This window comes from Coregonus lavaretus (genome assembly GCF_964263955.1).
Source record: "Coregonus lavaretus genome assembly, chromosome: 19".
NCBI classification, from domain to species: domain Eukaryota; kingdom Metazoa; phylum Chordata; class Actinopteri; order Salmoniformes; family Salmonidae; genus Coregonus; species Coregonus lavaretus.
In genome coordinates, this window is record NC_140006.1 from 14,762,038 (window position 1) to 14,776,752 (window position 14,715).

At 43.2% G+C, this 14,715-nt stretch overlaps 1 protein-coding gene across 1 annotated transcript; it reads left to right on the forward strand.

The window, feature by feature from the left end:
* Window positions 1–3,167: 3,167 nt before the first annotated feature.
* On the forward strand, window positions 3,168–12,940 carry LOC311146979 (heterogeneous nuclear ribonucleoprotein C-like; the record flags this gene model as incomplete). Its single annotated transcript, XM_084183587.1, has 7 exons — window positions 3,168–6,858; window positions 8,193–8,458; window positions 8,671–8,743; window positions 8,886–8,936; window positions 9,878–10,047; window positions 10,645–10,758; window positions 12,705–12,940. Exons 1-7 carry the CDS (start codon window positions 6,854–6,856, stop codon window positions 12,938–12,940), a joined length of 915 nt encoding a protein of 304 aa, XP_084039713.1. The 5' UTR covers window positions 3,168–6,853.
* Window positions 12,941–14,715: the final 1,775 nt, after the last annotated feature.

The window sequence follows — 14,715 nt, forward strand, 5'->3', positions numbered from 1 at the left end:
TACAGACATTTACATACATTTACATTTTACATTTTACATACTACAGGTAGGGGAGAGTGAATACATCAGCATTGAGTTAATTTGGTCAATAATGATCTATGGGCATATTACATTCTGTAATATATGAAATAACAATCACCCACAGTGAATACAAAGCAGACATGTTCTATTTTCTCCCTCCGTCCTTCCCTCCCATGTCCTGATGAGGTTTAGATTGTCTTGTTATCCACCCATTCAACTGTTTAGCATTTTAATAACACCTCGCAATCTCAGGGCCAAATTATTTTTGATTCACATGCTTAAAATAGAGCCCACATATCACCACATATCTGAGCGGCCTGAAGGTGCTGTGTTACTGGTGGGTTTCCAACAGATTACAGGGAGATTGGTGAAATAAGTCAACCTAAATAGGGACGATAGGAACATTATCATACTACAGCCTCATTCTCTTTGCCTATATTACAGCAGGGAGGATATATTGCTGTCATCAGAGTAATGGATTACCACACATACTGTATGTACCTCATGTTTTCACACATCATGATGTAGTCCTTGTAAGATAACTCTGGAGCGTGATCTTGTCGTTTTATCACTTTGAAGGGTGACAGAATAGTGAGCTTTATCCATGACTTTGAGAATGTAGGTATTTTATGAATTCTCACAGGTACGATTTCTGTCAAACTGCACTTTTCTGTCTCTGTCATGCCTGCGGTCACCAGATGTACAGCCTCCCCAGAGCTGCATATTCCAGTGGCCTACATGCATGGATAATGAGCTGAGAGAAGTAGTTGCAGCACATCGTTTTAGGCTACAGCCAAGCTCTATCTTTAACCTGAGAAACATCTTAGTCCTACATGAGTGCACTCTCCACAACAAAGACCAGCCTGACATCAACATACTGTTGATAAAGTAGACATTGAATTAAATCAACATAACATACACTGTACATGTATTTTTGATGATTGTTAATCTAGAAAAGACGCAGAACATATTAACTCTGAAAGGGGAGAGAGAGAAGAGAGAGGGGGATGAATGGGTGGATAAAGAGGAGAGACAGTACAGGGGATGGTGAGATGTGTCCATTTATGAATTCAAATATTCAACTCCCCAATAAGAGGATCAAAGGTTCACCCAGGTGTACAAACAAACAGACATGCATGTACATACAGACATGCACAGACACACACCTACACACACAAAAACACACACACCCACTCCTCTATCCACATGAAGTGGTCAGGGCATCACAGTGATCTAGTTACAAGGACATTGAGAGAAGCCATTTCTCTGCTCTAGAGACTGTAACATTGATGAGGTTCACTGGACGCTCAAACACACCTCCAACATGTCCGTGAAATAAAAGATTACATCATCATTTTAATCCAAGTACTTTTCATATGAATGCACAGTTAGATAAGTATTACTACAGTGAGGACAATTAATAGAGATCCACACTCTTTTCAAACTTCGGTAGGCTATCTATGCCAGGGGCTATTCTAGATCCTGAGCTATGAGAATCCGTTGACCTGGCCGAGCTCCCCTCACTGTACTGTAACACCAGGCTAACACCTATCAAGAGTAATCATGGCTTTAAGTGACCAGTCTATCCTCAGGGGGATACTCCTGACAACACATTGACAGCCAGGCTCTATTACGGTCTGTAAGAGGACGAGCAGGCCATGGACGCGTGGCTGGGGGCGGAGCTGCGTGACCTCAGCGGGCCGTCATGGCGGGCGGTGCCCTCCCTGAAGTCGAGGGAGATTGGCCGGGGCTCGCACCAGTTTGTGAGGCGTGTGTGTGGTGCACGAGGCTTGGTCCAGAGGCTGGAGCTCCAGGGGCGCCTGGAGAGACACACTGGCTGTGTGAACACCCTGCACTTCAACCCCTCAGGCACACGCCTGGCCTCCGGCAGCGATGACCTGCGGGTGGTAGTGTGGGACTGGGCACGTCGCCGTGCTGAGCTGGAGTTTGACAGCGGGCATAAGAGCAACGTCTTTCAGGTTAGGGGAGAGGAGAATCAGGCTAGGATGGGATTGTAGAAACGAGGGGAAGATTTCTGATGTTGTTGACAGACAACCATTAGCAAGCCATTGTAAAATTAGAAAGGTAAGCTAGAAATGTGGTAGGGGACTTTTAAGAGATGGTGTTTATACTTGCGGACTATTGTTTGTACAGATGAACGTGGTAGCTTCAGGCGTTTGGAAATTGCTCCCAAGGATGAACCAGACTTGTGGAGGTCTACAATTATTTTTCTGAGGTCTTGGCTGATTTCTTTAAATTTTCCCATGATGTCAAGCAAAGAGGCACTGAGTTTGAAGGTAGGCCTTGAAATAGTCAGAAGTTTACATACACTTAGGTTGGAGTCATTAAAAGTCATTTTTCAACCACTCCACACATTACTTGTTAACAAACTATAGTTTTGGCAAGTCGGTTAGGACATCTACTTTGTGCATGACACAAGTCATTTTTCCAAGAATTGTTTACAGACAGATTATTTCAGTTATAATTCACTGTATCACAATTCCAGTGGGTTAGACTTACATGTAGCCTTTCTTTTGGATTATGTGGCTTCAACTTGTTTTATAGATACTTCCAGTTGATTTGGGCATCCAATGTATGGGACATTGCAACTCAATAGATGCTTCTCAGCCTGCAAAGTAAACACTTCCAAGGTAGCTAAAATAAATCACTAAACTAGAAAATATACATTTCCTGAAAATGTGTGGGCTTGCTTCAGCTGAATAAAACGATTTGTAGCCTACCATAGCTATTTGATCTTTGATATATTAAATTAGTGAATTATTTCAAAAGGCATAACTTATTTGTTTGTAATGTTGCAATGTTATATATCAAGGGTGGTCAACCATCCTCCAGGAGAGCTAATGGGTGTGCAGGCTTTTATTCCAGTCCCCCTCTAACAAACCACATTTTAGAAATTAGTTGCTCAAATGGACCTTGATAAACTGGCTCTGATGTGTTTGAGCAGGGCTTGATCAAAAGCCTGCACACCCAGTAGCTCCCCAGTTGACCACATGTTTTATACAGTTGCCTAACAGGTATTCTACTTTGTGAGGGGTTAAGTGCCTTGCACTATGACAGGAGGTGGTACATGGGATCAGAGAGCAGCCTCCCAGTGTCAACACCACATTACACATACTTTAAACAAATATATACGTACAGTTGAAGTCGGAAGTTTACATACACTTAGGTTGCAGTCATTAAAACTCGTTTTTCAACCACTCCACAAATGTCTTGTTAACAAACTATAGTTTTGGCAAGTTGGTTAGGACATCTACTTTGTGCATAACACAAGTAATTTTTCCAACAATTGTTTAGACAGATTATTTCACTTATAATTCACTGTATCACAATTCCAGTGGGTCAGAAGTTTACATACACTAAGTTGACTGTGCCTTTAAACAGCTTGGAAAATTCCAGAAAATGTCATGGCTTTAGAAGCTTCTGATAGGCTAATTGACATAATTTGAGTCAATTGGAGGTGTACCTGTGGATGTATTTCAAGGCCTACCTTCAAACTCAGTGCCTCTTTGCTTGACATCATGGGAAAATTATAAGAAATCAGCCAAGACCTCAGAAAAATAAATGTAGACTTACACAAGTCTGGTTCATCCTTGGGAGCAATTTCCAAACGCCTGAAGGTACCACGTTCATCTGTACAAACAATAGTACGCAAGTATAAACACCATGGGACCACGTAGCCGTCATACTTCTCAGGAAGGAGACGCGTTCTGTCTCCTAGAGATGAACGTACTTTGGTGCAAAAAGTGCAAATCAATCCCAGAACAACAGCAAAGGACCCTGTGAAGATGCTGGAGGAAACCGGTACAAAATTATCTATATCCACCGTAAAATGAGTCCTATATCGACATATCCTGAAAGGCTGCTCAGCAAGGAAGAAGCCACTGCTCCAAAACCGCCATAAAAAAGCCAGACTACGGTTTCAACTGCACATGGGGACAAAGATCGTACTTTTTGGAGAAATGTCCTCTGGTCTGATGAAACAAAAATATAACTGTTTGGCCATAATGACCATCGTTATGTTTGGAGGAAAAGGGGGAATGCTTGCAAGCCGAAGAACACCATCCCAACCGTGAAGCACGGTGGTGGCAGCATCATGCTGTGGGGGTGGAAGGAAAATTATGTGGATATATTGAAGCAACATCTCAAGACATCGGTCAGGAAGTTAAAGCATGGTCGCAAAAGGGTCTTCCAAATGGACAATGACGCCAAGCATACTTCCAAAGTTGTGGCAAAATGGCTTAAGGACACCAAAGTCAAGGTATTGGCGTGGCCATCACAAAGCCCTGACCTCAATCCTATAGAAAAAGTTGTAGGCAGAACTGAAAAAGCGTGTGCGAGCAAGGAGGCCTACAAACCTGACTCAGTTACACCAGCTCTGTCAGGAGGAATGGGCCAAAATTCACCCAACTTATTGTGGGAGGTTGTGGAAGGCTACCCAAAACGTTTGACCCAAGTTAAACAATTTAAAGGCAATTCTCCCAAATACTAATTGAGTGCATGTAAACTTCTGACCCACTGGGAATGTGATGAAAGAAATAAAAGCTGAAATAAATCATTCTCTCTACAATTATTCTGACATTTCACATTCTTAAAATAGTGGTGATCCTAACTGACCTAAGACAGGGAATTTTTACAAGCATTAAATGTCAGGAATTGTGAAACTGAGTTTAAATGTATTTGGCTAAGGTGTATGTAAACATCCGACTTCAACTGTACATAGAAACGCCGCTAATGGTTGGTCATCGAAATTTGGTTAAAACTAATGGATTTTCCATGACTTCTCCATCTGTCAAAATGTGTATGAACCTTATTTTACTACCCGCTTGAACTACTTTTCGCATCAAATCTTTGAAACAACTGCAGTTTTGACCACTTTTCCCACAAGTTAGACGACAACTTGGGTATGAAATCTTATTCTACTTCTCTGCTTTTCAAATCTAAAATCCGAACACTTCTTCCACTAACATAAACATTTTAAGAGCTAAAGCAAGCTCCAACATGTTTTACTTCATGTAAAATTACCATCTAATTAGGCTACTAATTAGGACTGGGGATTGCTGGGGACCTCACGATATTATCACGATACTTGGGTGCCGCGATTTGATACTGATTTTATTTCGATTCGATGTTCCAAACAATTGCTCACCATATGTCTGCTGCAGAGAGACGAGAAAGCCATGAGAATGAGTTTTGATCAGTCATGGAAATAAGTGCTCTAAACAAATTGGCTCCCTATTTAAAAAGAAGATGGAGAGCAAACAATTAAGGAAAAATACTGGAGTTTTGGTACAGCCAACTAGCGCAAAGATAATATTGTGGTATTGTCAAAATGAGAAGATATAGCGTCAATCAATATCCCGATATGTAACTATCGATTTCCCCTCCCCCATCACTACTACTAATAATCAAGTTTTAGTTTGGTCTGGTCTCATCTTTGGAACATGCCTAGTACAGGGCAATTCCACGATAAGAGTGATGCTGAGACTAAGATTTCACTTTAAAATGTAGGCCAAACAAAAACCAATGATTGCAAAGTTAAACAAACCAAACAACTCTATGCACAAGGACTACTTTTTACAATTTCCACAACATTTTACAAAAACACATTTACTTGAGAAACCGTGCCGATGCAAAATTTGGTAACAGAATTACGGTTTGTGCCAACAATACAGTTTTAAGAAAATAGAGTTAAGAAAATATTGACTAAATAAACGAAAGTGGAAAAAAAAGTAACACAATAAAATAACAATAATGCTATATACAGGGGGTAAAGGTACTGAGTCAATGTGCGGGGGTACAGGTTAGTCAAGATAATTTGTACATGGGTAGGGGTAAAGTGACTGCATAGATAATAAACAGCGAGTAGCAGCAGTGTAAAAACAAAGGGGGGTAGTCAATGCAATATATCTGCTCTGACAAATGTTATTGTGCACTTCGGTTCTATGAAATAAGGGAGTCGGGACATTCAGCACTACAGTGCACAGCTCCCGCCTCCCCACACACACATCACCGCATGCAGTGCTGCTGAAGGCCCATGAGCAGCGTGAGTGTTCTGGTGGCCCCTGCACAGAACATTCACTGTTGGTGAAATCCTCAAAGTAGGCATAGGCCCACATGTCCTCGTTTACGTTCACAAAGACTATTTAGCTTCTCAATGTGTTCATGCAAAATAACGTCCCAATGTTATTTCTCTGTGTGCATCACACGGCTACTCATATAGTACATTTGAAGACTTGTCAGCTGTTACCACATTACCTCCCACTGCTTCTCCCCTTAATCACAGTTAGAGCTAAGCAGGTCTAGGCCCACTGTCTGTTGATGTAACTTAGTCTTGCAATGGATGCCTGACCGGTAATAAAAAATAAAAAAGCAATCAACATATTGATACTGTTGCATAATCTGTCACTAAAAGTACCTGAAGCATATTGCATCTTTCTCTTAAACAAGTTGGTAGGCTAGGCAACTCCTATTGTTACACATCAATAGCAGAAAGGGTGTCGCCTGAATGCTCCTCTATAGGATGGCCCTAAACCCTGGTTTTCTCTGTATTTGGCTCATAACTGAATTATGTGCAAAACCCAACCAGGTAAGACTGTAATAACCCTGTACATCCAATGTCACTGAGGTGTGTTCTCTGTCACCCGCCTCAGTATAAGTCGTGGGGCGAAGTTCTGCATTCTGAGAGGGTGCTGATGGAATTGTAGTTTTTGCTGAGAGCACCCAAGACACCTGCCCGTTCACACTGGCCCTGCGCTCAGTGTCAAAGAACTGACTGACTGACAGACAGACGATCGCCCTGCACACAGACGCTATGGAGTGAGTGATGGTTATTTAACCCCCAATGGTTGTTAACGTCTCCTTTTTTTGACACTCAGGTTGTATGCAGTGCCAGTGAGAAATCTCACTCCCTAACGTCCGATTGTGCACAAACTCCTTTGCCCAGCTTTCCTTAAATTACCACGTGCCACTAATATTATAAGCACCTAATTTGTACACACTCATGCCTTTTCCCGACCATATGCTTACAGTGCTAAATAGTAGCCTATAGCGTGACATTCTCAAAATGTTCAAGCACTTATCTATTTACTGCTTTGAGACACTTGTTAACTATGGCCCCAGATGTGCAATTCAGGCAATATAAAACAAACCCTGCAACAAAACCTGCTACAGGTGGATTGGAACACACACTGCCCCGTCCACACTGTTCTAATATAATACCCTGTTGTCTGAACAGTCAGTGGACACCCGTGTGCATCCGTTTCTTCCAGGAACATTTCAATTGTAATAGGCTGTTGAGTGAGTTGTGGTTTGTGTATGAATTGAAATGTGATGTGCAGCTTCTGTACGTCTGCATAAATACAACGTTATGGTGTTTTTCACATATGGTAATAGAAGTTATTGTCTTTGATTACTTATTGTGCATATTAATGCAACTTATTGTGCTTATTCCCAATCCTTTTTTTACAGTAGGACCTCCTGGAGTTGCACCATATGCACCAACCTAGACATACATACTGTATATGTACTACTGATATTAAAGGGATACTTTGGGATTTTAGCAGAGGCCCTTTATCGACTTCCCCAGAGTCAGATTAACTTGTGGATACCATTGTTATGTCTCTGTCCAGTATGAAGGAAGTTCGAGAGAGTTTTCCGAGCCAATTCTAACTAGTGTTAGCGTAATGACTGGAAGTCTATGGGTATCTACTATACATACTAGCAGATACTCATAGACTTTCAGTCATTGCGCTAACGTTAGTTAGCATTGGCTTGCAAAACTACCTCGAACTTCCTTCATACTGGACACTGAGACATAACAATGGTATCCACAAATTAATCTGACTCTGGGGAAGTAGATAAAGGGCCTCGTTGCCTAAATCCAAAGTATCCCTTTTAAGGCTAATTGTTGTTACACTACCAACACATGGGACATCTGATTTGAAGATACGACACAAACAAATTTGTGCATGAGATGCTTAAACTATTTTACATATTTTGGTGATATAATATTACACTGAACAAGGTCAAGTGTTCATTCTGAACATTCCCTGCCACTCGCTTTGTTTGTATATAAAGATGGTTGAGTAGTGTTATCTTGCAGTGACATAGTTAATAATTGGGGTTTCGCCCGTCTCTCCCTCCTCCACCAGTCGGTCCCCCACCACCAGCAGCCTGATGGCCAGCAACGTGACCAACAAGACGGACCCGCGCTCACTCAACTCGCGGGTCTTCATCGGGAACCTCAACACGCTCCTGGTCACCAAGGCAGACGTGGAGGCAATCTTCAGCAAGTACGGCAAGATCGTGGGCTGTTCTGTGCACAAGGGCTTTGCCTTCGTCCAGTTCGCCAACGAGAGATGCGCACGTACCGCCGTAGGGGCCGAGGACGGACGCATGATCGTGGGACAGGTGCTGGGTAAGGATTAAAGCCTGCCTCTGGGGCTGGTGAGCAATGCCTCAAACTCAGGGTTCAATGGGTATTGGACAAAACAGACCTTTTCGGTACAGTACCTGGCCTGCTTGTGGAGGATGAGAACAGTTTTTAAAGGTGCCTCTGTAAGGACTGAATATGGATAAAGATTGTATTTCCAACTGCCAACCAAGACTGACTGTCTCTCTCTTCCTCAGACATTAACTTGGCTGGAGAACCCAAACCCCACAGGTCAAAGACCACAAAGCGATTGGCGGGAGACATGTACAGGTCTGATTCAATGTAAAGAACCAAGTTTTTAAATATCTAATATCAAATGTGAGCCACCTCTGGGTCTCAATCTTACTCTTACTTTGATAATTCCTCTTCTCCACTGCATACATGCATACAACTATTTTTCTTCTCCCCACAGTAGTCCCACATTTGATCTGGACTACGACTTCCAGAGAGATTACTATGACAGGTGAGTCCAGTGCTTTGTCTGTTCCCACATCCTATGTTTCAGCTCTATTTAACTATACTGACCAAAAATATAAACGCAACATGCAACAATTTCAATGGTTTTACTGAGTTAGTTCATATATGGAAATCAGTCAATTGAAATAAATTCATTAGGCCCTAATCTATGGATTTCACTTGACTGGAAATACAGATTTGCATCTGTTGGTCAGGGATGCCTTTAAAAAAATGGTCTCACAATGGGCCTCAGGATCTCGTCACGGTATTTGTGCATTCAAATTGCCATAAATAAAATGCCAGTCAGTAGCTTATGCCTGCCCATACCATAACCCCACCGCCACCATGGGACACTGTTCACAACATTGACATCAGCAAACTGCTCGCCCACACAACGCCATACACGTGGTCTGCGGTTGTAAAGCCAGTTGGACACACTGCCAAATTCTCTAAAATGACATTGGAGGTAGCTTATGGTAGAGAAATGAACATTTAAATTCTCTGGCAACAGCTCTGGTGGACATTCCTGCAGTCAGCATGCCAATTGCACCCTCCCTCAACTTGAGACATCTGTGGCATTGTGTTGTGTGACAAAACTGCACATTTTAGAGTGGCTTTTTATTGTCCCCAGCACAAGGTGCACCTGTGTAATGATCATGCTGTTTAATCAGCTTCTTGATATGCCACAGCTGTCAGGTGGATTGATTATATTGGCAAAGGAGAAATGCTCACCAACAGGGATGTAAATAAATTTGTGCACAACATTTGAGAGAATTAAACATTTTGTGCGTATGGAAAATTCCTGGGATGTATTTCAGCTCATGAAACTTGGGACCAACACTACATGTTGTGTTTATATTTTTCTTTAGTGTAGATAACTCAATATGCAAGCAGAATTAGTGTAAAGGCAGTAGATTGTTCATTCATTACTCGCTGTTCTATTCTCAGAGTGTACTCGTACCCATCCCGCGTGCCCCCTCCTCCTCCTCCACCCATGTCCCGAGCAGTGATCCCGTCCAAGCGCCCACGGGTCAGCATGACTGGAGGGGGCAGCCGCCGCGCCAAGGCCAGTTTCTCCTCTTCCTCCAAGAGCAGCCAGAGGGCATCCTCAAGAACAAGTCCGTGCCCAGCCCTCTCTTCTCTAGCCACTCGAATAGCACACTACTTGTAATACACTTTGCACATTGCACAGTAGACTATTTGTAGCATCCTCATGCAGTACCTGCTGTCAATGCTCACCAGGGCCTAAAATTAACACCCAACACCTGCCAAATGCAGGTCGATTTTGGCATTGGCGGGTAAGATGTATATTTCACCAGCTACGTTGGAGGGTGGTCAGGGCTCCACAGTGTGAAGTGTGTCACTCGCATTTGCAAATAGAAATAGTCAAGTATGATCACATTTATAGTAAAATAAATGCTGCAGTAGCTGTTTTCAAAGTATTTCTGCCGTTTTTGTTTAATTGCTGGTAAATGTATTGCACAAAGTCAAAGAACTACGAATCCTATATAGCCTATTCCACCTCGATTTTGGCTGGTGGACCAAAACGTTTATTTTATGCCCTGATGCTCACGGTGCTGGGCTTGAGGTTAATCGCATGTTGCTAATGAAAGTTACTCACACAGCGCTTTAATACAGAGCTTCATAAGGTAGTGTGATCAAAGGAGCTATCTCTTAAACCTTTATCCCAATTTGTTCTGTCTCTTTTCTCTCAGTGAAAACAGATGACCTGCAGACCATCAAGAAGGAGCTGACAATGATTAAACACAAAGTAGACTACCTGCTGGAGAGCCTAGAGCTTATGGAGAAGGACCACAGCAAGAAGTCAGGTAGAGTGCAGGAGTGTCACCTTAACCATGTGTTCAAAGCTTTTACAAAAAGAAAGTTGCACACTATGCTCCCAAACATTGAATTGGTATGGCAACCAATGTTTCGGCACGCAGTGCCTCCTTCAGGGTTACATGGTAAATGCTTGAACCAGGTTATGTGGACAGTCAACTTTTATAACATAAAAAAAATTCATGAGCTGGTTTGTACTCTGTATGTACAGTGGGGAAAAAAAGTATTTAGTCAGCCACCAATTGTGCAAGTTCTCCCACTTAAAAGATGAGAGAGGCCTGTAATTTATCATAGGTACACGTCAACTATGACAGACAAATTGAGAAAACAAAATCCAGAGAATCACATTGTAGGATTTTTTATGAATTTATTTGCTAATTATGGTGGAAAATAAGTATTTGGTCAATAACAAAAGTTTCTCAATACTTTGTTATATACCCTTTGTTGGCAATGACACAGGTCAAACCTTTTCTGTAAGTCTTCACAAGGTTTTCACACACTGTTGCTGGTATTTTGGCCCATTCCTCCATGCAGATCTCCTCTAGAGCAGTGATGTTTTGGGACTGTCGCTGGGCAACACTGACTTTCAACTCCCTCCAAAGATTTTCTATGGGGTTGAGATCTGGAGACTGGCTAGGCCACTCCAGGACCTTGAAATGCTTCTTACGAAGCCACTCCTTCGTTGCCCGGGCGGTGTGTTTGGGATCCTTGTCATGCTGAAAGACCCAGCCACGTTTCATCTTCAATGCCCTTGCTGATGGAATGAGGTTTTCACTCAAAATCTCACGATACATGGCCCCAATCATTCTTTCCTTTACACGGATCAGTCGTCCTGGTCCCTTTGCAGAAAAACAGCCCCAAAGCATGATGTTTCCACCCCCATGCGTCACAGTAGGTATGGTGTTCTTTGGATGCAACTCAGCATTCTTTGTCCTCCAAACACGACGAGTTGAGTTTTTACCAAAAAGTTATATTTTGGTTTCATCTGACCATATGACATTCTCCCAATCCTCTTCTGGATCATCCAAATGCACTCTATCAAACTTCAGACGGGCCTGGACATGTACTGGCTTAAGCAGGGGGACACGTCTGGCACTGCAGGATTTGAGTCCCTGGCGGCGTAGTGTGTTACTGATGATAGGCTTTGTTACTTTGGTCCCAGCTCTCTGCAGGTCATTCACTAGGTCCCCCCGTGTGGTTCTGGGATTTTTGCTCACCGTTCTTGTGATCATTTTGACCCCACGGGGTGAGATCTTGCGTGGAGCCCCAGATCGAGGGAGATTATCAGTGGTCTTGTATGTCTTCCATTTCCTAATAATTGCTCCCACAGTTGATTTCTTCAAACCAAGCTGCTTACCTATTGCAGATTCAGTCTTCACAGCCTGGTGCAGGTCTACAATTTTGTTTCTGGTGTCCTTTGACAGCTCTTTGGTCTTGGCCATAGTGGAGTTTGGAGTGTGACTGTTTGAGGTTGTGGACAGGTGTCTTTTATACTGATAACAAGTTCAAACAGGTGCCATTAATACAGGTAACGAGTGGAGGACAGAGGAGCCTCTTAAAGAAGAAGTTACAGGTCTGTGAGAGCCAGAAATCTTGCTTGTTTGTAGGTGACCAAATACTTATTTTCCACCATAATTTGCAAATAAATTCATAAAAAATCCTACAATGTGATTTTCTGGATTTTTTCCCCTCAATTTGTCTGTCATAGTTGACGTGTACCTATGATGAAAATTACAGGCCTCTCTCATCTTTTTAAGTGGGAGAACTTGCACAATTGGTGGCTGACTAAATACTTTTTCCCCCCACTGTATACCAGCAATCTCAGCATTCTTATGACTTGTATGCATAGTTAAGGGATTTCATTGTTGAACTTTCTTTTGACGCCTTCTTTTTCTCTGGCTTGTTTGACCCGGATCGCGCTCTCTTTCTGTAACAGATGGGAAGGGTGCAAAGCCTGAGCCTGGAGAGGTGTCCTCACAGCAGCACTGCAGCAACAAGAAGGAGGAGAGCATCAAGAGGGAGAGGGAGAGCCAGGATCTCAATGACTCTGAGGAGGAGGGGGATCTGCTAGAAGAGGAGGAGGTGAGATGGAAGAAACGAGGGAGGGGGAAGAGGAGAAAATGTCATGATGCTGCTAAAGATAAATGGTTTGACCTGTGTCTGCTACACTGAATAAAAATGTAAACGCAACATGCAACAACTACAACTGGAACATGCTGTCATACACGTCGATCCAGAGCATCCCACCATGCTCAATGGGTGACATGTCTGGTGAGTATGCAGGCCATGGAAGAACTGAAACATTTTCAGCTTCCAGGAATTGTGTACAGGTCCTTGCGACATGTGGCCATGCATTATCATGCTGAAACGAGGTGATGGCAGTGGATGAATGGCACGACAAAGGGCCTCAGGATCTCGTCACGGTATCTCTGTGCATTCAAATTGATAAATTGATAAAATGCAATTGTGTTCATTGTCCGTATCTTATGCCTGCCCATACCATAACACCACTGCCACCATGGGGCACTCTGTTCACAACGTTGACATCAGCAAAACGCTTGCCCACATGACGCCATATGCCCGGTACAGTTAAAACCGGGATTAATCCGTGAAGAGCACACTACTCCAGCGTGCCAGTGGCCATCGAAGGTGAGCATTTGCCTACTGAAGTTGGTTACGACACCGAACTGCAGTCAGGTCAAGACCCTGGTGAAGACAACGAGCATGCAGATGAGCTTCCTTTAGATGGTTTCTGACAGTTTGTGCAGAAAGTCTTTGGTTTTGCAAACCCAGTCTCATCAGCTATCCGGGTGGATGGTCTCAGACGATCCTGTAGGTGAAGAAGCCGGATGTGGAGGTCCTGGGCTGGCGTGGTTACAAATGGTCTGCGGTTGTGAGGCCGGTTGGACGTACTGCCAAATTCTCAAAAATGACGTTGGAGGCATTCCTGCAGTCAGCATGCCAATTGCACGCTCCCTCAACTTGAGACATCTGTGGCATTGTTGTGACAAAACTGCACGTTTTAGTGACCTTTTATTGTCCCCAGCACAAGGTGCACCTGTGTAATAATCATGCTGTTTAATCAGTTTACTTGTCAAGTGGATGGATTATCTTGGCAAAGGAGAAATGCTCACTAACAGGGATGTAATCAAATTTGTGCACAACATTTGAGAGAAATACACTTTTGTGCTCATTTCAACTCATGAAACATGGGACCAACACTTTACAGTCGTGGTCAAAAGTTTTGAGAATGACACAAATGCTAATTTTCACAAAGTCTGCTGCTTCAGTTTTGATGATGGCAATTTGCATATACTCCAGAATGTCATGAAGAGTGATCAGATGAATTGCAATAAATCAGAAAGTCCCTCTTTTCGGATCATCAAGAACTTCAAGGAGAGAGGTTCAATTGTTGTGAAGAAGGCGTCAGGGCGCCCAAGAAAGTCCAGCAAGCGCCATGACCGTCTCCTAAAGTTGATTCAGCTGCGGGATCGGGGCACCACCAGTGTAGAGCTTGCTCAGGAATGGCAGCAGACAGGTGTGAGTGCATCTGCACGCACAGTGAGGTGAAGACTTTTGGAGGATGGCCTGGTGTCAAGAAGGGCAGCAAAGAAGCCACTTCTCTCCAGGAAAAACATCAGGGACAGACTGATATTCTGCAAAAGGTACAGGGATTGGACTGCTGAGGACCTGGGTAAAGTCAATTTCTCTGATGAATACCCATTCCGATTGTTTGGGGCATCCGGAAAAAAGCTTGTCCGGAGAAGACAAGGTGAGCGCTACCATCAGTCCTATGTCATGCCAACAGTAAAGCATCCTGAGACCATTCATGTGTGGGGTTGCTTCTCAGCCAAGGGAGTGGCCTCACTCACAATTTTGCCTAAGAACACAGCCATGAATAAAGAATGGTACCAACACATCCTCCGAGAGCAACTTCTCCCAACCGT